Here is a 24,954-nt window from a genome sequence, read left to right as displayed (position 1 = left end):
TCTTGTGTCGCTTTTTAAATTCGGAGCTTTTTCTAATTCCTTTTTGAGTTCAATATATATAAATATAATTAACAAGGTCAGTAATGTGAGTTACTTGTCATGAGTTTGTAATATGCATTTTAACTTTGTGTAAAGTACTTTTTAGCATAGAGCTGTACCTTTTTTTGTGGTCAAATGTTTTCCTTTGTGATTTTTCCTTGTTTTTATGCTAAAACAGGGGGCTGATGAATTCACCTGAGGGATCCTGTACAAGCCACTGGTCCTGGGGAGCCTGTCTCCACATTTGAATGGGTTTGGATGGCTTTTTTGTAGTTCCCTCTGGGTTGCTGGCTACTCAGCATTTAAGGGGAATAAGAACTGCAGTTCCAGTTTATTGAGATTTAGACCAGAAAAGTAGTGCTTCGATGAGGTATTTTATTTTGTGGCCAGAAATGAGAATCCATAGCTCTGCATTCATGTTGGGACATTTTGGTTTTTAAGCTAATGATCTTACTTTCCCTGTATTTTCATAAACAAAATATCACAATAAATTTTTTCAAGTAAAATCTTAATAGTTCTAAAGAAACAAAAGCTAGTTAGCCTATCTTGCATATTTCTTCCGTTGATTTAACATATCTTTTTAGTTTAAACCCTCCAAAGGGACTGTTTTGTTACTCCCAGCACCAAGAAAAATGCCCGAGCCCTGGCTGGATAGCTCCCTAGGGTGGAGTATTGTTCTGAAGCAAGGAGGTTGCCGGTTTGATTCCAGTCAGGGCACATACGGAACAGATGACGGTCCTCTCTCCCCTCCCAGTAAAACCAATAAGTAAAAATTAGCCTGACCTGTGGTGGCGCAGTGGATAAAGCGTAGACCTGGAAATGCTGAGGTCACCGGTTCAAAACCCTGGGCTTGCCTGGTCAAGGCACATATGGGAGTTGATGCTTCCAGCTCCTCCCCCCTTCTCTCTCTCTCTCCTCTCTAAAAATGAATAAATAAAATAAAAACAACAACAACAACAACAAAAAAAACCCAATAAGTAAAAATTAAAACAAACACCTGAACTTAACAGGCACTAGAAAGAATAGTCCATTCCACCCTCTTGGATAGAGAATGGAGTTGGGGAGAAGTGCTGATGTCAGATTTTGCCTTCACCTAGTGTTTTTATATGTAAGAGCAAGTTTCTTAAAAGGATGTGACTTGTTCATTATATCCTGGAAACTTGGTGTTACAAATTTTTTTATGGTTCAGACTTGCGAGGCAAGACACACCAGATTCAAATACCTGGGCAGAGGGCTGAAACTCTTAGGCGGAATCAACCCCGAGAAACCGCACCACTGCATATTTATTGAGTTCCAAAAGCCATAGCTCAGCTGATAAAACTAGAAAGTTATAAAAGCCTTTTTTCCCATTTGTTTCATCCCCAACCCTGCACGTCGATTGTTTCTTTCATGACAAGGACACAAGAGTCAGACTCAGTCTCAGAGCTTATTAATCATAAAGGACATCTGGTTCTCGGAGGCATTCCTCCAAGATCCTGCGTGCTTGCATTCAGGTAACCCAGGCCAATGTCTCCCTACAGCTAACACACCAAGTAACCCTTGCTCTGCAGTTATAGATTTTTTTTTTTTTTTGAGTCAGAGGGACAGATCGGGACAGACAGAAGGGAGTGAGAAAAGAAGCATCAATTCTTCATTGTGGCACCTTAGTTGTTCACTGCTTTCTCATTATGTGCCTTGATGGGGGGGGGGGGCTTTAGCAGAGTGAGTGACCCTTTGCTCAAGCCAGCCATCTTGGACTTCGAACTTAGGTCCTCCACATCCCAGTCCGATGCTCTACCCACTGCACTACCACCTAGTCAGGCTATTCTTTTTTATTGATTTGAGAGGGAGGGAAAGAGAAACAATGATTTGTTGTTCCCCTTATTTATGTATTCATTGGTTGATTCTTGCATGTACCCTGAGGATTAAACCCACAATCTCTGCGTATCAGGACAATGCACTAACCAACTGAGCTATCTAGCCAGGGCTTGTAGACTATTCTTATAATTATATTCACTATTTTCCATATCATATCTTACATATATACATACATACATATACATATATATATATATTTTTTTGTATTTTTCTGAAGCTGGAAACGGGGAGGCAGTCACAGACTCCCGCATGTGCCCGACTGGGATCCACCCGGCACGCCCACCAGGGGGCGATGCTCTGCCCATCCAGGGTGTCGCTCTGTTGTGACCAGAGCCACTCTAGCGCCTGGGGCAGAGGCCAAGGAGCCATCCCCAGCGCCCGGGCCATCTTTTGCTCCAATGGAGCCTCGGCTGCAGGAGGGGAAGAGAGAGACAGAGAGGAAGGAGAGGGGGAGGGGTGGAGAAGCAGATGGTCCTTCTCCTGTGTGCCCTGGCCGGGAATCGAACCTGGGACTTCTACACGCCAGGCCGATGCTCTACCACTGAGCCAATTGGCCAGGGCCATACATATATTTCTTAAACATCAGCAGGCTACTCAGGCATCTCTGCAATTTTAACTCTGGCTATGTAAGCTATGTCAAACTTCCAGCTCAGCAAACTGCTTTGGGAATTTTTAAGTATATTCTACTGAAGATGTACTCTTCACTTAAACTACTTTCTGGAAAACAGCAGATTAATACAGCTGATTAAGCACTTAAAATTCAGCTATCAGCTAATGCTAAAAGGTGAGATACCAGTGAAAAAGTAAACCCAATATAAATGTCTATTGTGGAAAAGGATCATTTACCAAGGAAATAAAAAGGTCTACTTTCTACAGACACAGGCAACAAAAAAAAAGTGTACTTTTAGTAATCAAGCTGAACTAACTCGGCACAGCAGCCTAGCCACAGAACCAGAAAGTTAAGACACTGCAGACTATGAAATGTGCCCTCACCCTCAGCTAAGCAAAGCTAGCATTTGACCATACGGATCTTATTTCCGTCACTTGGCTTAACATCTCTCCAACTAAGAACCTTACATTAGAAGGCACTATTCCAGAAAAACGGACTCTAGGAAATAGACGCCAGCGGCAGCTCTCCAGGGAGCACCCGTGCCCCGCCCCAATTCTCCTCGTCCCGCCCCCAGCATTCTCCTGCCTCTCCCTTTCCCTGAGCTTCCATGGCCCTGCTCTTGCTTCTGTAACTTGTTCCCTGAGTCCATTTCTTCTACAGCTCGCTTCTCTCTCTCCGACTTTCTAAATAAACTATTCTTTGGGGGAAAAAGCCTAGTTCTTATATTCTTAACTTTGTAGTTCAGCTATCACCATACAGGCACAACATGCCTCTATTTTCAGAGTAAAAAACACACCATAATCTAGTTAGAGTCAGGCCTTTATTTAGAAATCTGATGTGTCAACTTAGCGTTTCCCACCAACACGGGGAGCAGAAACCTTCACGGGCTTCACAATCTTTTGCTTCGGCGCTGCCTTTGTGGGAGCCTGCAAAAAGATACGTTATGTAGAATTATTCCATGCAACTCTTTTTGTTAATCACCCCTCTCTATGCCCAATGTGGGATACTGAATTGTATCCTATGAACAAATAAGGACATTATTTTTGTTAGTCGTATAGGACCATTATTAATTTTCTGGTTTTTTTTTTAAACTATGGTCATCTAAATTGATAACATTGACCAAAGCTGCACCCTCTACTATTATTGAAAACTTTTCTGTAAATTTAAAATTTCAAAATAAATTTTAAGAAACACTCACCCAGAAACCAGTGAAAACATCATTTTCATTAGAGCCTGCACTAAATTCTTTAAAAACTTGAAACTTTTATTTACTTATTACAATTTGGATTAAAAATGTTTTCCTGTTTTTTAAATAAAAAGAACCAAAGACAATCTCATAATTACCTTAGTAGCAGCCATTGCTGTCTTTTTAGACGCTTGCTTAGCCTTTTTTGCTTCCTTGGCAGCCCTGCAGGGGTAAAAATAACTTAAGGCAAAGCACTTTACTTCTTAAGGACACAGCTTATTAACAAGGAATCAGTGTTATGGAGAAATAGAATTTATCAATTTATCATATTCCTCCCCCATCCCCAATTATTTTTAAGAGAAATCAAAAGGGGTTGTCAATGTTATTAACCACCAAGTCAGTAACGTATATTAGGAATTACACAGTAGCTTTCATTGCAAACAGAAATGTGAGCAAATCAATCAGACTGTATTGTATTATGAACTTCTGACTGGTAAACCTCAACAACGCTCACAAGGAAGGCTCCTCACCTGATAGCTTGTTCCCGCTGAGCTTTCCTAACTTCAGGTTTCTGATTCCTCTTGGCCATTATGTCAGCAAGAGAAGCACCGGTGATGGCCCTCTGGAATTTGACAGCTCGGCGGGTCCTTTTCTTTTGAATTTCTTCCTACAAAGCAAAAAGATGGGGAACAGAATTCATGAATTTGGGTGAGAAATGAACTAAATCTTTGAGGAAGGGAAATGAAGTCTTTTTTTTTTCCTTCATTTTTCATTTTTCTGAAGCTGGAAACAGGGAGAGACAGTCAGACAGACTCCCGCATGCGCCCGACCGGGATCCACCCGGCACGCCCACCAGGGGTGATGCTCTGCCCACCAGGGGGTGATGCTCTGCCCCTCCGGGGCGGCGTCGCCCTGTTGCGACCAGAGCCACTCTAGCGCCTGAGGCAGAGGCCACAGAGCCATCCCCAGCACCCGGGCCATCTTTGCTCCAATGGAGCCTTGGCTGCGGGAGGGGAAGAGAGAGACAGAGAGGAAAGCGCGGCGGAGGGGTGGAGAAGCAAATGGGCGCTTCTCCTGTGTGCCCTGGCCGGGAATCGAACCCGGGTCCTCCGCACGCTAGGCCGACGCTCTACCACTGAGCCAACCGGCCAGGGCAGAAATGAAGTCTTTTAAGATTAGTTTCTGTCTTAATCCATTTGGGCTGCTGTAACAAAACACCAGACTGAATGGCTTGTAAACCACAGAAGTCTGTCACAGTCCAGGAGGCTGGAAGTCAGGGTTCCAGCATTGTCAGGTGAGGGCCCTCCTCCTGCTGTCACTACGTATCACACGGCAGAAGGGGGGGGGCGGGAGCTCTCTCTTGGACCTTTTATTATGGGCTGGTTAAACCATTTATTGGAAATCCTGGCCACTTTTTACTACAAAGAGTTAAAACTCTAAGAAAGTTAACCGGACAGTACTTTAAAAGTGATTAGTAAAATCTTTTAAAGAATTTTACTTTTGGAAAAAATGATCAAACCTTAAATCACATACTTTGTTTTTACTCAAAGTACTGTCACTGGGAATAAGTCAAATTAGAAAATCTGAGAAGAAAGTCACCACGTGTTAGGGCAGTGGTTGGCAAACTCACTAGTCAACAGAGCCAAATATCAACAGTACAATGATTAAAATTTCTTTTGAGAGCCAATTTTTTAAAAAAGATTTTATTTATTCATTTTAGAGAGGAGAGAAAGAGAGAGAGAAGGGGTAGGAGCAGGAAGCATCGACTCCTACATGTGCCTTGACCAGGCAAGCCCAGGGTTTCAAACTGGTGACCTCAGCGTTCTAGGTCAACGCTTTATCTACTGTGCTACGACAGGTCAGGCGAGAGCCAAATTTTTTAAACTCAAACTACATAGGTAGGTACATTGTTATTAACTTAATTAGAGTACTCCTAATTTTGTGGAAGAGCCACACACAAGGGGCCAAAGGGCCGCATGTGGCCCATGAGCCGCGGTTTGCTGACCACTGTTTAGGGAACGTCCAGGAATCAAGACAGAACACTTCAAATATTTGCAGTGTACCCTAAGTCTAAGAAAAAATTTAAAAATACTCGAAGAACTGTTTATTAAGGCAAGGATATGCAATTATCTTTAAAGTTTTAAACAAACTATATGTGGAAAACAGGGAACATGTGTGATTAACTGCTCATTTTATTTTAAACATTTTACTGAGATGAAATCTTATTATAGAGAATGCCATTATTTACGTGTTTATATTAATCTCAAATACATCTCAAAAATATTTTCCTTATTGTGGTAAAAGATACATACCAAGTTAACCACTGTAAAGCATTTTTAGTGTCTAGTTCAGTGGCATTAAATACAACCATAATTATGTGCAACCACCACACTCTCCATCTCCAGAACGTTTTCAGCATTCCAAACGTCGTACTTATTAATGACAGCTCCCCATTCTTCCCTCCCCCGACCCGGTATCCTGTACTTTTTGTCTTTATGAATTTTTGCCTACTTTAGTTACCTCATAAAAACGGAACACTGTGACATTTGTCCTTTTACTCTGGCTTATTTCACTTAGCACGTCTTAAAGGTTCGTGCCTGCTGGCCGGCTGTCAGCTTTTTAAGGCCGAGTAATATTCCACTGTGTGTACACAACACACTTCATTATTCAATACACTGACGGGGCTCTGGGTTGTCTCCACCCTTTGGCTCTTTATTGTAAATAACAGTGCTATGCACACACCAACGTACAATTTTTCTGTGTTAAGTTCCTATTTACAATTCTCTTGGATATATATTAGAAAAGAAATTGCTGGATCTTACATTGCTCATGCCATCTTATACCCAGCAATGCACAAGGGTTCCAATTTCTCCACTTTCTCACCAAAACTTATTTCCCATTTTTGGTAATGGCCATCCCATGGAATGTGTCAAATCCATTCTTTAAAAAAAAAATTTATTTATTGACTTTAGCCAGTGAAAAAGGAAGAAAGAGAGATGGGAATATCGACCCAGTCCTGGATATGCCCTGAATGGTATCGAACTGCCAACCTCTGTGCTTTGGGCTGATGCTAACCAACCAAGCTATCTGGCCAGGGCTCAAATCCCCTTTTAAATTCAGTACTGAGGCCCTGGCTGGTTGGCTCAGTGGTAGAACGTCAGCCTGGCGTGCAGAAGTCCTGAGTTCGATTCCCGGCCAGGGCACACAGGAGAAGCACCCATCTGCTTCTCCACCCCCCCCCTTCCCTCTCTGTCTCTCTCTTCCCCTCCCGCAGCCAAGGCTCCATTGGAGCAAAGTTGCCCAGGCGCTGAGGATGGCTCTGTGGCTTCTGCCTCAGGCGCTAGAATGGCTCTGGTCGCAACAGAGCATCGCCCCCTGGTGGGCAGAGCATCACCCCCTGGTGGGCGTGCCGGGTGGATCCCAGTGGGGCGCATGCGGGAGTCTGTCTGACTGCCTCCCTGTTTCCAACTTCAGAAAAATACAAATAAATAAATTCAGTACCGAGTAATGTGTTTTACTCAAGAGGTGCTTACTAAACATTCACAAGCTTAAATACTCCAAGCCTCCTGGATACTAATCCCACTGTTTTCTGCACTCAAACCTTTTCTCAAAAACCTCCATCAAGCTAAAAGAGCACTTAAAAAACCACATCCCGTTTTGAGAACAAATTTCTACACTGGAAAACTCCACTCCTATCTATTAGGACTAAACACCATAATACAAAAAACAAATTACCCAAGCGCTCAGCTTTTGTTCACTGAAACACCTTACTCTTCCACGGTGCCCTGGAACCCAAGTGCGCTTAATGTCCTTTAGCCGACAGGCGAAAGGATGCTTTCAAATCTCAACTTGGCATTTACTGCGAGCCTAATAAAATACACAAGGAGCCACTGTTCCTATCACTCAGTCATTTCTTTCACTGTCTGAGGACTTACAACTGAAGAGCACGTCCGCACACTGTGTCACTTAGCTACCATTTTACAGAAGAGCAGCAACAGATGATCCGAGTTTAAACGACCCCCGAGACAGCCCCACAACCCCAAGGCGCGTTTCACTTACCGACTGTCCCTTCTTGTGCTTTCTTCTGTACAGGACAGTCCAGTTTATCTGCCGAGGGTTCCTCTTGGAAAGGAAGGCCGACTCGCATTTTGCATTTAGAAACTGGAAAACCTATCACGACAAATTCGAAGAGCCTAAGGTGCCTACCTGATACCAAGCAGAGAAAGGCTGAAGCTGAGATCCTGAGCGGATCCATAGTTCTACACTCATTTTCCTCGGCTGAGGCCCAGAGACCAAACGGCTCGGGTCGCAACCCGGCAGACAGCTGGGCAGCTGCTCGGAGATTTACTTCTGCCTTTGGTCCCGTCTCTGAGCAGCTGGCAAAGCGGGACTCCGGTCGCAGGGGAGGGTGGGGCGTCACAGTCCGGGAGGCACCTGGCTCCTGTGCCTCCCGGGACCCCCGGGGGTTTTGGTGTTCATAAAATCGCCGGATTTTATGGCTCATTTTCCTCACAGCGGGACATTCGCGTGACACAAACTCCCAACTTCCGACCTAACTCACACCAGATCCAAGCTCTAGAACGGTTCGCTCGGAGGCTTCGGATCCCTACAGCCACCGCAGACCCGCCCTGGAGCCAGCCTCTCGGGGACGAGGAACGACGCCGCAAGCGAGCCCGCCCAGCCCGAATGAGAGCGGTCGCTCCCGGGGGAGCGCAGACTGCGTCCGGCCGACGCGGCCTCCAGTACCTTCCCGTCGGTCCTGGCGTAGCGCCTCCCGTGCCCGGGGTAGATCTTGTACCCGCTGAAACTGCACAGCTCCACCCTGGAAGAAAAGCGAGAGCCCATGAGGGAGGGCGTCTATGGCAAAGAGGAGCCATGTCGGGGACCCCGGGGAAGCGATCTGCCCGAAGATGGAAAAGGATTCGGATCCCAGGTTCCTGCTTACTTCATGGTTCCGGATGCCGGGAAGAAGGCGAGTGGGTGAAGAGAAGGAGAGGATCATGGGAAAAGGACGTGTCAAGTCGTCGGGGCAATCTCCTCCCCTATTTCCTTCTCTAATCCGGGCGCGTGGTGATGACGTCACTCCGCCAGGCGCCTGATCTACGTTTTGAGAGCAGCCGCGTTCTGCAGAAGGAGGGTAAGGTCTGGGGTTGAGAGGGTAGAGACGGTCTCACAGGCCCGCAGGCACGTTCTGCCAGAGTCCTTCTCTCCTACGGCGGAATGTCCTAGAGCCACACCTGCTGCAGGAATGTGAACTCTCCCTCTTATAGTTTAGTGACCCACAGACGAATGCCCCTCAGGTAAAACTTCAAGTCACATTTTTGCCCTCCGTCTTGGCCCATCCCTCAACAACATTAAATTTTAATAGTTTCACAATTTGCAAAAACGTAATGACATCGTGCGGATCGAATTGTGCGTGATGGTGCTTTGCATGAATGATAATGAGCATTCATTGAGTGCTCTATGCCAGGACGTATGCTCAAGTATTTACATGCATTAGTAGTTCACACAGTTTCCTAAATCCCTAGTAAGTAGGCGCTACCGTACCTCAAAATGAGGACTGGCCTGACCTGTGGTGGCGCAGTGGATAAAGCGTCGACCTGGAAATGCTGAGGTCGCTGGTTCGAAACCCTGGGCTTGCCTGGTCAAGGCACATATGGGAGTTGATGCTTCCAGCTCCTCCCCCCTTCTCTCTCTCTGTCTCTCCCTCTCTCTCTCCTCTCTAAAAAATAAAACAGAAAAAGAAAAACACACACACACACACACAAATGAGGACTGCTATCGAGGAAGGCCTGGGCTGTGGAGCTGCTGCCTAATGGAGCCCAGAGCCCAATGTTGTGCAGAGAAGGGCAGAGCCCTTGTCTGAAGCCTGGAAAAGAGCTCTGGCCAGACCCACCGGACGGCTAATGTCTCAACCTCTTGTACCTAATACTATACACTTCAGCATGTATGATGGGTGGCAGTGGCAGGAAGCAATCCTAGGAAACAAATGTGAAGGTTGGTTTATACTATCTGTATAAGCAGCTTACCCCTGAAAACGTTCTGTAAATAGGTAGTTGGAGAGATTTAAAAAGTCCAACAAGGTGGCTGATGAATGTTAAGAAAGCTGTACAACAGAGGTCCCCAAACTTTTTACACAGGGGGCCAGTTCACTGTCCCTCAGACCGTTGGAGGGCCAGACTATAAAAAAAACTATGAACAAATTCCTATGCACACTGCTTTTTTTAAAGTAAAAAAACAAAATGGGAACAAATACAATATATATATATTTTTTTACAGAGGCAGAGATAGACAGGGACAGACAGACAGGAACGGAGAGAGATGAGAAGCATCAATTATTAGTTTCTCGTTGCGTGTTGCGACTTCCTAGTTGTTCATTGATTGCTTTCTCACATGTGCCTTGACCGTGGGCCTTCAGCAGACCGAGTAACCCCTTGCTGGAGCCAGCGAGCTTGGGTCCAAGCCAGTGAGCTCCTTGCTCAAACCAGATGAGCCCACGCTCAAGCTGGCGACCTTGGGGTCTCGAACCTGGATCCTTCCGCATCCCAGTCCAATGCTCCATCCACTGCGCCACCGCCTGGTCAGGCAACAAATACAATATTTAAATTTAAATCAACAAACTGACCAATATTTCAATGGGAACTATGCTCCTCTCACTAACCATGAAAGAGGTACCCTTCCAGAAGTGCGGCGGGGGTCAGATAAATGGCCTCAGGGGGCTGCATGTGGCCCGAGGGCCGGGCCGTAGTTTGGAGACCCCTGCTGTACAATTATGCTGGAACCAGTCTCAAGAACGAGTTATAGAACTCTGAGTGGAAATGAAGAGCAAAGAGGAAGAATTTGACAGCCTGGCCAACTCTGACCAGCTGTTGAAAATTCCTAGTATACTTTGGGAAGATGGCAAATGAATGTCTCAGGCTTCCATGAACTTAATCAACTCTGGCATTCATTTCACTCTGTTTTAAGTCATTGCTGATTAAATATATTTTTATTTACTTGTTTTATTAACTTTAGGAAGAGGAAGTGCTAGAGCAGCGGTTCTCAACCTGTGGGTCGCGACCACGGCGGGGTCCCCTAAAGCCATTGGAAAATAAGTAATGCATATCAGGTATTTACATTCCGAATCATAACTGTAGCAAAATTACAGTTATGAAGTAGCCACCAAAATTATTTTTTGGTTTGGGGTCACTGCAACATGAGGAACTGTATTGCGGGGTCACGGCATTAGAAAGGTTGAGAACCACTGTGCTAGAGAGAAGAAACATTGATCTGTTCCTGTATGTGCTCAGGAACAATTATTGCTATTCATTGGGCCAAATAATCAACCTTTTTTATATCTTCATGTCGTATAGTTACCAGATATCCATTGCCCCTGAGAGGCACTATCTAAGGGAGGTGGTTCTCAGCAGCCGAGCCAGATGCTGCTGACAGCTGGAGGATGCTGCTGGCCACCATGCCTGTTGCCTAAAGGGACCTGGATAGTGCATCTCTATATTTACCATCCCTACAGACCAAGTAATCACGTTCTGGTGTTTTCTTCCGATAACATCCTCTTCTCGGATGTAGAATGGGTCTTGCCTTTTTTACAATCTATCACCATAGTGCCCAGCAGGCTGGTCATTCCCAAGACTCTTAGGCATTGACTTCAGAGAGGGCTTTGAAAGTAATGCCTAGTTAACTTGGTTAGAAAATTGCTAGGTTTAATGTAGCATTAAAAATTATGAAGCTTTCTTTAAAATTATGATCCTTCCTTCCTTCCTTCCTTCCTTCCTTCCTTCCTTCCTTCCTTCCTTCCTTCCTTCCTTCCTTCCTTTCTCTTTCTTTCCTTCCTTCCTTCCTTCCTTCCTTCCTTCCTTCCTTCCTTTCTTTCTTTCTTTCTTTCTTTCTTTCTTTCTTTCTTTCTTTCTTCCTTTCTTTCTTTCTTTCTTTCTTTCTTTCTTTCTTTCTTTCTTTCTTTCTTTCTTTCTTTCTTTCTTTCTTTCTCCCTTTCTTTCTTTCTTTCTTTCTTTCTTTCTTTCTTCTTTCTTTCTCGCCGGGAGAGACAGAGAGATAGGAACATCAGGCTGTTCCTGTATGTGCCCTGACTGGGGATCGAACTGGCAACCTCTGTGCTTCAAAATGACGTTCCAGCCAACTGAGCTATCTGGCCAGGGCTTTAGAATTATGAAGCATTATTAAAATTAAAAATCATGAAGTAGGTCTTAAACTTAAAAATTAGAAAGCATTCTTTAAAAGAGTATACGTCTAATCAAGTCTTTTGATCTACCGATTATATATGAAATATAGGGGACAGAGGGAGACGTGAGAGGACTCCACAGAGGTGCAATCTGCAGGACTTAATTTCCTTAACAGCATGTAAATTGAGGGGGGGAGGGGAGAAAGAAAAAATGTCTATGGACAGGATTAGCTGAATAACTACTTTTCAGGGCCCAGGGTAATTTTCAGGACCCCCAGTGTCGGGTCCTTTGTGTCAATAGCAGGAAAAAGATGCTATTATATATACTAAAATATTCAGCGATTTCTTCTGCAATTCATCTTTTGACCTCTCGTGGTATTTTTTTCATTTGCTAGTAGAGGTCAGGAAGTGGGGTCAGCCATCTCTTTGCACCACCCTGCTGGCCCAACCTGTAGTGAGCTGGCAGGCCCCTGGGTGGGCATCAGGCTGCTGGCAGAATGCATGGTGGCTTTGGAGAGAGGGGAGGGAGAGGTGGAGGCTGGCGTCAGCGGACTCTAGAACCTGCGGCTCTCTAAGACCCCTGCCTAGAGAGTGAGGAGGCCCAGGAAGTGGGCCCACGTGGGAGCTGAGGCTCCGAGCCCAGAGCATGTGCTCTATTGTTCCCCTATACTTCCCTTACACAGATGCAGAGGTACAACTATCAAGACTTTCCAGACAGCCACTGCAGAGCATTAAATCCCCAGTCTGAGGTGCTCCTGGGTGTTAGGCCCTGTGTAACTAGACTGGCTGATGAAAAGAAATTTAAGAGCCTCCTTAACAAATTACAACATATGGCTCTTTCCCCTCCCTTCTTTTCCAAATGAGAGGAGGGGAGATAGACTCCCACATGTGCTCTGACTGGGATCCACCCAGCAACCCCTACTTTGGGCCAGTGCTCTGCCCATCTGGGGCCATTCTCTCAACCAAGCCATTTTTTGTGCCCGAGACAGAGGCTCCATGGAGCCATCCTCAGCACCTGGGCTGATACACTTGAACCAGTTGAACCGTGGCTACTGGAAGGGAAGAGACAGAGAGAGGGAGAGAGGAAGAAGGGGGAGGGGTGGGGAAGCAGACGGGCACTTCTCCTGTGTGCCCTGGCTGGGAATCGAACCTGGGACTTCCACATTCTGGGCCGTCACTATACCACTGAGCCAACTGGCCAGGGCGCAGCATATGGATCTTATCTGAGGCCTGATTTGCACAAACAAGTTGGTCAGGCCATGGGGTAATTGGAACACTGATTGGATTTTTGATGATATTAAGATGTATTGTTAATCTTTTGGGTCTTATCATTGCACTGTCATTACATTTAATTTTTAGAAGTTTACCTTCCCAGACACGCACTAAACATTTATGTTTATAAAACAGCAGGATAGCTGGCATTTGCCTTAAATTAATATGAGGGAGAGTCCAGTAGGTAAGGGCACGGATAACAAAATGACCAGGAGTGGATAATAATTGAAGCTGGGTGTTGAGCAGGGGAACAGTCCCTATATTGTGATGTACTCCTAATTACGTTTTCAGGGTAAAAAAGTTTCAGACAATGATAATCTGCTTTGGATAAAAAAGATTTAACCCCCACAAGTCATTCCTGAAAAATAGGAAAAGTAAGTACCACCTGTATTATTTTGTAATAAAAATATTTACAGCAAAAAAAAAAAAAAGTCATACAGGAATGTTTGTAGCATCTTTATTCATAATACCTACAGGAAACAGTGTGGGTGCCCCATCAACAGGTGACTATATAAGCAAACTATAATGTATATACCTTTACAATGGACTACTACTCAGAAATAAAATGGAATAAACTATGGATTTTCCACATCAACCTGAGTTCCAAAACCATTGTGCTAAGTGAAAGACTTGCAGAAAAGTACATACTGTGTGACTCCACATATATCAAGTTTACACCATGCAAAGCTAGCGTGTGTGGCAAAGGAAAGTCAGCCCAGTAGTTGCCTCTGAGGGGAGAGAGGAAAGTTTGAACGGGGAGGTGTGTAAGGGAACTTCCTGTGTTAATAGTAATGTTCTGTATCTGTACGGGTTTCAGGTTGATTACAGAGCTTGCCAAAATTCAGGAAATGTTCGCATAAGATTTGAGCATTTCACTATATCTAAAGTTTAATTTAAAAGAAAGAAAATCGTGAGTAAATATTGAGCAGCTGTTAATAAAATACTTGCTTACGTATGTGGAGGGAGGCATACTGATACGTTAAAAAGCAAGCCGGGTGGAAGGACAGAGAGATGGATGGATAGGGGAGGGGACAAGTATAACCCAATGTTGATAAGAGAAGCAAAGCGGTGAGTTCATGAGTGTTAACTATGAGAGTCTTTCAAATTTTCTGTATTGTTGGAATTTTTTTTTATAATAAAATTTTTTTAAATTTACTTTTTTAGGTTTTATTTATTCATTTTTTTTTATTAGAGAGAGAGGAAAGAGATAGAGAAAACAGGGGGAGGAGCAGGAAGCATCAACTCCCATATGTGCCTTGACCAGGCAAGCCCAGGGTTTCGAACCGGCGACCTCAGCATTCCAGGTCGACGCTTTATCCACTGCGCCACCACAGGTCAGGCCTATAATAAAATTTTGTGGGCCCTGGCCGGTTGGCTCAGTGGTAGAGCGTCGGCCTGGCGTGCAGGGGTCCCGGGTTCGATTCCCGGCTGGGGCACACAGGAGAGGCACCCATCTGCTTCTCCACCCCTCCCCCTCTCCTTCCTCTCTGTCTCTCTCTTCCCCTCCCTCACCCGAGGCTCCACTGGAGCGAAGATGGCCCGGGCGCTGGGGATGGCTCCTTGGCCTCTGCCCCAGGCGCTAGAGTGGCTCTGGTCTCAACAGAGCGACGCCCCGGAGGGGCAGAGCGTCGCCCCCTGGTGGGCGTGCCGGGTGGATCCCGGTCAGGCGCATGCGGGAGTCTGCCTGACTGTCTCTCCCCGTTTCCAGCTTCAGATAAAAAGATAAATAGAAAAAAAAAAAATTTTTTTTGTGAATATAAAGGGAGCCATCTACTGGACGAAACTGGTATTACTGATTGACTCAAAAAGTCAATGATTTATATGACTTGATATTGATAACTTTACTGTTTTTCACATACTCTATTGGTTCTCACACGCCCAGGCCCCCTTCTTTGGCTGGAAATCTTTCTTCCCCTCCACGGGCTAACTTCCCACTCAGATTTTACTTCCTCTATAACAGAATTCTGTGAATAATAAATATTTTAGGCTTTGTGGGCCAAGAGGCAAAATTGAAGATATTGTATAGGTATTTATACAGGGTGGGGCAAAAGTAGGTTTACATTTGTGTAAATGTAATTACATAAAATGCAGAATTTATTATTGTATTATTTATTAATTATTTTATTATTTTCTATATGAACAATTGTAAGCCCACTTTCCCCCCACCCTCTGTCACAAGAGAGAAAAACGATATTCAAATTATCACTGATGAAATTTAAAACATAATAATATTGAGTACAAGGTGGTTTTTTTTAGAGATTTTATTTATTGATTTTAGAGAGGAGAGAGAGAGAGAAGCAGGAAGCATCAACTCATAGTTGATTCTTGCGTGTGCCTGATGCAGGCAAGCCCCGGGTTTCAAACAGGCGACCTCAGAATTCCAGGTCAACACTCTATCCACTGTGCCACCACAGGTCAGGCGAGTACAGTGTTTGTAATACAGGTCTACGAAAGAGAAGAATGAAATGCTTTTTTGTAAAGGTGGATAACATTTCTCTTAATTAGGGTTTATCTGTTAATCCTGATCTGTAACTAGATTTTACACAATTAATTTTTTACCCAAATTTAGTCTCTCTTTTAAAGACTTTATTTATTGATTTTACAGAGACGGAGGAGGGGCAGGAAATGAGAAGTCCTTGCTTCAGCACTCTGGCTGTTCATTGGTTGCTTGTTGCGTGTGCTTTGACCGGGCAAGCCCAGGCTTTGTTGTTTTTCAGGGAGGGAGAGGAGAAAGGAAAGGAGAGAGATGAGAAGCATCAACTCATAGCTGTTCATTGATTACTTTTCATACATGCCTTGATGGGGTGGGGTAGGGGTGACTCCACCCGAGCCAATGACTCCTTGCTCAAGCCAGCAACCTCGGGGTTTCACACCTGGGTCCTCAGTGTCCCAGGTCAATGCTCTATCCGCTGCACCACCGCTTGGTCAGGCAAGCCCAGGGTTTTTAATAGGCAACTTCAAAGTTCCAGGTTGGTGCTCTACCCACTGTGCCACCATAGTCCAGGCACCTGAATTTTGTCTTTTCACCCAGATAAACACTGCCCAATACTGAGATGAATCCAAGTGTGTGTGATTTAAAAATTAAAAACAGGCCCTGGCCGGTTGGCTCAGTGGTAGAGTGTCAGCCTGGTGTGCAGGAGTCCCGGGTTCGATTCCCGGCCAGGGCACACAGGGCGCCCATCTGCTTCTCCACCCCTCCCCCTCTCCTTCCTCTCTGTCTCTCTCTTCCCCTCCCGCAGCTAAGGCTCCACTGGAGCAAGGTTTGCCCGTGCGCTGAGGATGGCTCTGTGGCCTCTGCCTCAGGCGCTAGAATGGCTCTGATTGAGGCAGAGCGATGCCCCAAGATGGGCAGAGCATTGCCTCCTGGTGGGCGTGCCAGGTGGATCCCTGTCGGGCACATGCCAGAGTCTGACTGCCTCCCTGTTTCCAACTTCAGAAAAATACAAAAAACAAAACAAAACAATAAAAATTAAAAACAATTTTTTTAATTTTAGAAAGAAACATCAATTTGTTGTTTCACTTATTTATGCATTCATAAATAAGTTAGTTCCTGTATGTGCCTTGACCGGTATTGAACCCGAAACTTGGCGCATCAGGAGGAAGCGCTAGCCCACTGGGCTACCTGGCCAGGGAAGGGCACGTGATTTAAATTGAGCATATTAAGTTCTGGCTGGTTGGCTCAGTGGAAAACAGTGTTGGCCCTACGTGTGGATGTCTCAGGTTTGATCTGTAGTCAAGGCACACAGGAGAAGTGACCATCTGTTTCTCCCCTCCCCCCTTTTTTTCTCTCTCTCTTCCCCTCTTGCAGCCAGTGGCTTGATTGGTTCAACTGCCACCTCAGGAGCTGAGGATAGCTTGGTTGATTTCAAGAAATGGGGTTGCAAGTGGTTCCTGGTCAGGGTGCACGTGGGAGTCTGTCTCTGTATCTCCTCCTCTCAATTAAAAAAAATTTGAGCATATTACTCTCTTGGAAGGCAATTATAGAGTTATATCGTTCTCTGTACATTTTCTGTTTAGCATGTGAGATCTAATCATTTCTTATTTAGAGTTAAGAGAGCCTGACAGGTGGTGGTGCAGTGGTTAGAGCATTGACCTGGGATACTGAGGGCCCAGGTTCGAAACCCCAAGGTTGCTGGCTTGAGCAGGGGATCACTGGCTCAGCCTGAGCCCCCTCCCACCCCATCAAGGCACGTAAAAGAAGCAACCAGTGAACAGCTAAAGTGACAAAACTACAAGTTGATTCTTCTCATTTTATCCCTTCTTTCTTTCTCACTCACTCTCAGAAAACAAACAAAAGACAAAACCGAGAGCTGCTCAGTGGCACAACTAATGGGTCTTGAAATATGAAAATTTCCTTTGTATTTGCACTGAGATCTCTCTAAAATACTAACACTGTAGCATGAGCTCGAAAAATATAACCGCTGCAAATTTGTATGAGAATGGAGATCTTGCCTTTCTTGCCAAATTTCTTTACCACAGAGACCTCGGGGTTTCAAACCTGGGACCTCAGCATCCCATGTTGATGCTCTATCCACTGTGCCACCACCGGTCAGGCCTGTGCTGTGCTGTGTTGTCTTGTAAGCTTAGGTTGAATTTATTAAGAAATATCATTGAATGATCACAATTAGCAAGTTAGCAAAAATGAATTTTTTTTTTTTTTTTAGAAAGAGAGGGATAGACAGGGACAGACAGACAGGAAGGGAGAAAGATGAGAAGCATCAACTCAGAGTTGCAGCACCTTAGTTGTTCATTGATTGCTTTCTCACATGTGCCTTGACTGGGGGCTACAGCAGAGCCAACGCTCTATCCATTGTGCCACTGCCTGGTCAGGCCCTAAGATCACATTCTTTTTTTTTTTTTTTTTTTTTTTTTACAGAGGCAGAGATAGACGGGGACAGACAGACAGGAACGGAGAGAGATGAGAAGCATCAATCATCAGTTTCTCGTTGCGCGTTGCGACTTCTTAGTTGTTCATTGATTGCTTTCTCACATGTGCCTTGACCGCGGGCCTTCAGCAGACCGAGTAACCCCCTGCTGGAGCCAGCGACCTTGGGTCTCAGCTGGTGAGCTCTTTGCTCAAGCCAGATGAGCCCGCGCTCAAGCTGGCGACCTCGGGGTCTCGAACCTGGGTCCTTCCACATCCCAGTCCGACGCTCTATCCACTGCGCCACCACCTGGTCAGGCAAGATTACATTCTTAAACACTATATTTTATTGTCTCCTAGGGGTCTTCCAAGTCACCCAAATCCATCTGCCTAATGAATACAGAAGAGAAAATGGAAGTCCAGGGAGGTTAAAAAGCTTTCTAAAAACCATGCAGTTAAAAAAAAAAATCATACACTTACTGTCACATACCCTCCCAGAGCCAAGTCTCTCAGCTCCTTATCTCATGTCTTTTTATTTTATTTTTATTTTTAAATTTTATTTATTTATTTTAGAGACAGCCAGGAAGGGGGAGTGAGAGAGACAGAAGCGTTGATCTGGTTCTGTATGTGTCCTGAGTGGGGATGGAACCAGCCATCTCTGCACATTGGGGCAACGCTCTAACCAAACGAGCTGTTCAGCCAGGGCTATCTCGTGTCCTTTCATTTTTATTTGCTATTTTTAAAGATTTTACTTATTGATTTTACAGAGAGAGGAGATAGGTGGGGGAAGCAAGAAGTATCAACTCATAGTTGCTTCACTTTAGTTGTTCATTGACCGCTTGTCCTATGTGCCTTGACCAGACAAGCCCAAGGTTTCAACCCGGCGACTTTACACTCGATCCACTGTGACAGCACAGCCTTCTTACTACAGTACTCGTGATGGGCACTTTATTTTGGAAGGAAGTTTCTTTTCCCACAGTGTTTACCTCTGTAAACTATCTTTCCGAGAGAGAAAACAAAGTGCAAACCTTACATCTAGGAAAGATACTGCCTTCTTTAAATCTAGGAAAGAGTTGAAACCTTACAAATATCAGTGTTCAGAAAATCAACATTCTTGGTGAATCTTCATTTAAGATAAAAACTAATTGCATTTTCCTTGATAACAGGGATTTCCTTTTTGCCTGAATCATTTGGCATTATATCATCAATCTTTTCATTTGCCTGTATTGGTGAGCCCAGCGCAGTATGGTTTTCTTTTTGTAAGGAAAATACTTAATAGTGTAGTGTGGTCCACTTGGAATTTTGTGGCCTATGCTGCCATCTGGTGGTCTTATTGTACTATTACAGTATGATGGAGACCATTTTATTTCATGTGACCCACTTTTCTCTGAAGCAGAGCAAGATTCTTCAGATTCCCCGCTCATATCACAACTGTTTCTGTATTTTAGGAATGAAGTGGGAGAGAAGTGAAAGAGGATGATGAAAAGGAAAGATACCTTACTGGGGCTCTGTAAACTCTGGGAAACGGGGGAGAAAACACCATTTCTGAGTTGAGAGCAAGGTGTTTTGGAGGGATAGAAGATGCCCCCTACTGGCTGCTCTAGGCACAGACTAATTATATTGTATTTCCAATATACCAAGGCAAAAACCGAAAAGAAAAGAAAGAAAGAAAGAAAGAAAAGAAAGTAAATACATTGTGCACTTAATCTCTCCAATCTTGGTTTCCTCATATGTAAAAAAGAGAATAGGGGAGTAGTCTGATCTCCAAAGGTCCTTCTACATAGCATAACTGCACAATTTCCTACTGAAAATATCTGCCTATGTGACATCACGCAGACACGTTGGGAAATTTCTGGAGGCTTAGTATTTGTTGGCAGATGTTCTTGATTCAATCTAAATAAGACCTTTGCTTTCCTTTTGTTTTCTCTTTGTAAGCAAAATAATAGCTACATATCCCAAGATGAATATTGAGGACCCAGCCCTGCCCTGCCAGTTTCCTCTGTGGCTGCCTGCGAAGGAGTGGAAACTGGCTGAGGCGATCAGGGTGGGAGAGGAGGGAACGGGAGGCAGCGTGTGCGAGGAGGAGCTTACACCATTACAGAGCTCTGCAGGGACCCTGCGACTCACTTTGTTTCCTGGTAGTGACCACTTCCTAATTTTGACAGATGTGGGTTTTGATTGTTCTTAAAGAGGATTATGGGGCTCGTAAAGAAAGCAGTAAAGGAGTAAGGGTAAGGAGTTGATTCAGCATCAACAGAAGCAGATGTCTATTGTAATTAAATTGAAACTCTAAGACCTTATGTGGGCCAATTTTTGTAACCTATGCCATTGCCTTATTTCTTCTTTTATCCGAGCCATTTCCCACTTAAAATTCATAACTGACACAATACAACTGCTTGTCTTCCTCCCTTAATGTTGATATTGATGTAAGTAGTTGGTCTGGCAAAGGTTATACAATAAAGAGGTCAGATGGATTTGCATAATTGTCATCTCTACGTTGTGGAAGTGGGCAGCCAGGACACCCTGACTTGATAAGAGATGGGGAGGAGGCATACGATCTGCCAGATCGTTCTGAGAAACGTGTCCCCAAATAGCTTCACTGCTGGCCCGAAAGGTGGACAACTTCTACTTTAGTATTATTTCATTCTGCCAGGTCAAAGTTTGCTTCAACAAACCCCCTCTTAATGCCAGTATTGTCTACTCCTTCTCAGCTACCAATATTGCATCGTGAACTGAAAATTTTAGCAGTCATCAAAATTAGTCTCGAGCCTGACCTGTGGTGGCGCAGTGGATGAGGCGCCGACCTGGAACACGGCGGCCGCCAGTCTGAAACCAGGGGCTTTCCCTGTCGAGGCACGTCTGAGAGACAGCTACTACTAGTTGACGCTTCCCGTTCTGCCCCCTTCTTTCTCTCTCTTTCTCCTCTCTCTAAAATCAATAAATAAAGTCTTTAAAAAAATAGTCTCGAGATGATAGGGGGCATAGAATTTAAATGAGGGAGATCTGTAAAGCTCATACTTACCTGTATCAGAATTTCCCAAACTGGCTACTCTGGAGGATCAATGCTTTATTTTTTTTTTTTTTATTATTTTTTTACAGAGACAGAGAGAGAGTCAAAGAGAGGGATAGACAGGGACGGAGAAATGAGAAACATCAATCATTAGTTTTTCGTTGCACCTTGAGACACCTTACTTGTTCACTGATTGCTTTCTCATATATGCCTTGACCGCGGGCCTTCAGCAGACCGAGTAACCCCTTGCTCGAGCCAGTGACCTTGGGTCCAAGCTGGTGAGCTTTGCTCAAACCAGATGAGCCCGCGCTCAAGCTGGCGACCTCAGGGGTCTCGAACCTGGGTCCTTCTGCATCCCAATTCGACACTCTATCCATTGCGCCACCACCTGGTCAGGCTGGAGGATCAATGTTTTAAAGAAGAGTATTAATACGCATTGTGAACTGGTAAAAAAATGAGATCTGCAGTCAACTAAGTTTAAGAAATACAGAATTCAGGAGAACTAAAAAGGCCTTTTTTTTTTTACCGAGGCTTTTAATATGTTAATAATTATTCAATAAATATTTATTAAACACTGACTATATGACAAAAATAGTTATAAATGTTTGGGGTAACCCAGGAAACAAAATAATCACTGTTGTGTACAGCTTACATTCTAGAAGGATTAGACAATGAACAGTAAACATAATAAGTAAAAAAATATAAAACAAGCTTAGTGGTGTATAAGTTAGAATTGTAACAAGGGTTATTGGAGGAAAAGGAGCATACTGCCTTTTTTAAAAGGGTGGTTAGTGTATGCTCCATTGAATAAATATTTAAATTTGTTAAAGGAGTTAGTTATAAAGACACTGGGATTAAGAATGTGTCTGGCAGCCCTGGCTTGTTGTTTGAGTGGATAGAGCGTGGGCCCAGCGTGAGGACATCCTGGGATCTATCTCTGGTCAGGGCACACATGAGATGCAACCATTTGCTTCTCTTCCCCTCCCTCTCCCCCTTCTTTCCTTCTTCCCCTCTCGCAGCCATTGGCTTGATTGGTTTGAGTGTCAGCCCAGGCGCCGAGAATAGCTTGGGTTGTCCGAGCATGAGCCTCAGGCACTGAGGATAGCTTGGTTGATCTAAGCATAGGCCTTAGATGGGGGTTGCTGGGTGGATCCTGGTCAGGGTGCATGAGAGGGTCTGTCTCTCTACCTTTCTTCCTCTCACTTAAAAAATAATATATGTATATATATTTAAAAAGAGTTTTTCCATTGAGGAAAATGAGGAGTCATTGCAGAGTTTTGAGGAGAGGAGTAAGTTGATCTGACATATTTTTAAAGATTACTGGTTGTTGGTCCTGGCTGGTAGGCTCAGTGGAAGAGCGTCGGCCTGGTGTGCAGGAGTCCCGGGTTCAATTCCCGGCCAGGGCACACAGGAGAAGCGCCCATCTGCTTCTCCACCCCTCCCCCTCTCCTTCCTCTCTGTCTCTCTCTTCCCCTCCCGCAGCCGGGGCTCCATTGGAGCAAGGTTGTCCTGGGCACTGAGGATGGTTCTGTGGCCTCTGCCTCAGGCGCTAGACTGGCTCTGGTCACAACAGAGCAACGCCCCAGATGGGCAGAGCATTGCCCCCTGGTGGGCGTGCCGGGTGGATCCCGGTTGGGTGCATGTGGGAGTCTGTCAGACTGCCTCCCTGTTTCCAACTTCAGAAAAATACAACCCCCTCCCCCCCAAAAAAAGATTACTGGTTGTTGTGTTGATAACTGATAGAAACATTGCAAGGGAAGGGCAAGGAGACCAGCTGGGTAATACTGCAATAATTCAAGCAGGAGATGATAATGGCTAAAAGACTAGGGCAGTGGATGAGGTAGTTGTGGGAAACATTTGGATCCTGGATGTGTGTGTGTGTGTTATATTTCTTTTTTCTTTTTCTTTTTAAATATTTTTTATTTATTCATTTTAGAGAGGAGAGAGAGAGAGAGAGAGAGAGAGAAGGGGGAGGAGCAGAAAGCATCAACTCCCATATGTGCCTTGACCAGGCAAGCCCAGGGTTTTCAACCGGTGACCTCAGCATTCCAGGTCAACACTTTATCCACTGAGCCACCACAGGTCAGGCTCTTTTTTCTTTTTTTTTTTTTTAAGTGAGAGAAGTGTAGATAGTGATGCAAACTCCCACACGTGCCCCTGTTGGGATCCACCCAGCAACCCCCACCTGAGGCCATGCTCAAATCAACTGAGCTATTTTAGGGCCTGAGGCTGACGCTTGGACCAAAAGAGCCATCCTCAGTGCCCTGCCAGCACTCAAGACAGTTGAGCCACTGGCTGTGGGAGGGGAAGAGGGAGAGTGGAGAAAAGCAGATGTTTGCTTCTCCTGGGTGCCCTGACTGGGAATTGAAGCAGGGATGTCCGTATGTCAGTCAGGCCCATGTTCTATCCACTGAGCCTACTGGCCAGGGATGCGGGATATATTTTTAGGTTGGACTGAAATATGGAGTATGAGAGACAGGAGTCAGGAAAGACAGTATAGTCAGTTGATATGGAGGTTAGGTGGATTGGAGGAAAATGTTAACAAGCTTACATTTTTTTTTTTATGTGCCTTGACTGCGGGCCTTCAGCAGACAAAGTAACCCCTTGCTTGAGTCAGTGACGTTGGGCTCAAGCTGGTGAGCTGTTGCTCAAGCCAGATGAGCCCGTGCTCAAGCTGGCGACCTCAGGTCTCGAACCTGGGTCTTCTGCATCCCAGTCTGATGCTCTATCCACTGCGCCACCGCCTGGTCAGGCAAGCTTACATTTTTTAAAGTTGAGTTTATTTGGGTGACAATGGTTAACATAACTACACAGGTCTCAGGTGTACAATTCTACAGCACATCTTCTGTGTACCATAGGGTTTGTCTCCACAAGTCAGGTCTCTGTCCATCACCATTTATTTCCCCGTATCCTCCTCCAACAAGCTTACTTTTGGACACATTAAATTCAATATCCTCATCAGACATCTCAGTAGAAATATTAAGCAGTCAGTCTGACATGTGTCTTGGTCCACTCAGGTTGCTCTCACATGACGTCACAGACGGGGTGGCTTATCAACAGCAGAAAGCTCTCTTGCACAGCCTGGAACCTGGAAGGCTGAGATCGGGGGCCACTACAGGCAGATGAGGGCTCTCTTTCGAGTTGCAGGCTTTCCACAATATCCTCACATGAGGGAAAGGGTAATGAGGTTCTCTGGGTCTCTTTTATAAGGGCACTCATTATGAGGACTCCATTCTCATGACCTAATCACCTCCCAAAGGCCCCACTTACTAAAACCATCACCTTTGTGGGTTAGGATTTTAACATATGAACTTGGGTGAGGACAGAAACATGCAGACCACAGCAACATGAAATGGAAATTGAGGAGAAAAGCCAGAACTGAACACATAAATTTGGGAGTGTTTAGCCTATGTATGGGTTTCTTTTTTTTTTGTATTTTTCTGAGTTGGAAATGGGAAGGCAGTCAGACAGACTCCCGCATGCGCCCGACCGGGATCCACCCGGCATGCCCACCAGGGGGCGATGCTCTGCCCATCTGGAGCGTCGCTCTGTTGCAACCAGAGCCATTCTAGCGCCTGAGGCAGAGGCCATGGAGCCATCCTCAGGACCCGAGCCAACTTTGCTCCAATGGAGCCTTGGCTGTGGGAGGGGAAGAGAGAGACAGAGAGGAAGGAGAGAGGGAGGGGCGGAGAAGCAGATGGGTGCCTCTCCTGTGTGCCCTGGCCGAGAATCGAACCCAGGACTCCTGCACGCCAGGCAGATGCTCTACCACTGAGCAAACCGGCCAGGGCCTATGTATGGTTTTTAGAGCCACGAGACTGGATGAGATCACTAAAGGAGTGAGTTGATAGAAAAAAACCAATAGAAAAGGGGGATCAGAAAAGAGGACTGAGGCATAAGGACGAGAGAGGTAAGAGGAAAACAGGGTAAAGTATCCCAG

At 45.1% G+C, this 24,954-nt stretch overlaps 1 protein-coding gene across 1 annotated transcript; it reads right to left on the bottom strand.

Moving 5' to 3' along the window:
* Window positions 1–3,307: 3,307 nt before the first annotated feature.
* Window positions 3,308–8,754, bottom strand: RPL24 (ribosomal protein L24). The gene is made up of 6 exons (XM_066347039.1): window positions 8,638–8,754; window positions 8,439–8,514; window positions 7,752–7,862; window positions 4,223–4,359; window positions 3,851–3,914; window positions 3,308–3,432 (listed from the first exon to the last, which is right to left on the bottom strand). The coding sequence occupies exons 1-6, from the start codon at window positions 8,640–8,642 to the stop codon at window positions 3,352–3,354; spliced, it is 474 nt and encodes a 157-aa protein (XP_066203136.1). The 5' UTR covers window positions 8,643–8,754; the 3' UTR covers window positions 3,308–3,351.
* Between the last annotated feature and the right edge of the window lie 16,200 nt (window positions 8,755–24,954).

Source organism: Saccopteryx leptura, chromosome 8 (genome assembly GCF_036850995.1).
Source record: "Saccopteryx leptura isolate mSacLep1 chromosome 8, mSacLep1_pri_phased_curated, whole genome shotgun sequence".
In the NCBI taxonomy this organism is placed as follows: Eukaryota; Metazoa; Chordata; class Mammalia; order Chiroptera; family Emballonuridae; genus Saccopteryx; species Saccopteryx leptura.
The sequence above is the reverse complement of the archived record's forward strand: the minus strand, read 5'-3'. Positions and strand labels throughout refer to the sequence as shown.

Bases quoted from the DNA above. Each gene is read 5' to 3' on its own strand.
- RPL24 (XM_066347039.1), bottom strand. The intron at 4,360-7,751 runs GTAAGTGAAACG...TTTGCTTTGTAG, and splicing joins AGCACAAGAAGGGACAGTCG to GAAGAAATTCAAAAGAAAAG. The intron at 3,915-4,222 runs GTGAGGAGCCTT...TTACCCCTGCAG, and splicing joins CAGCGGGAACAAGCTATCAG to GGCTGCCAAGGAAGCAAAAA.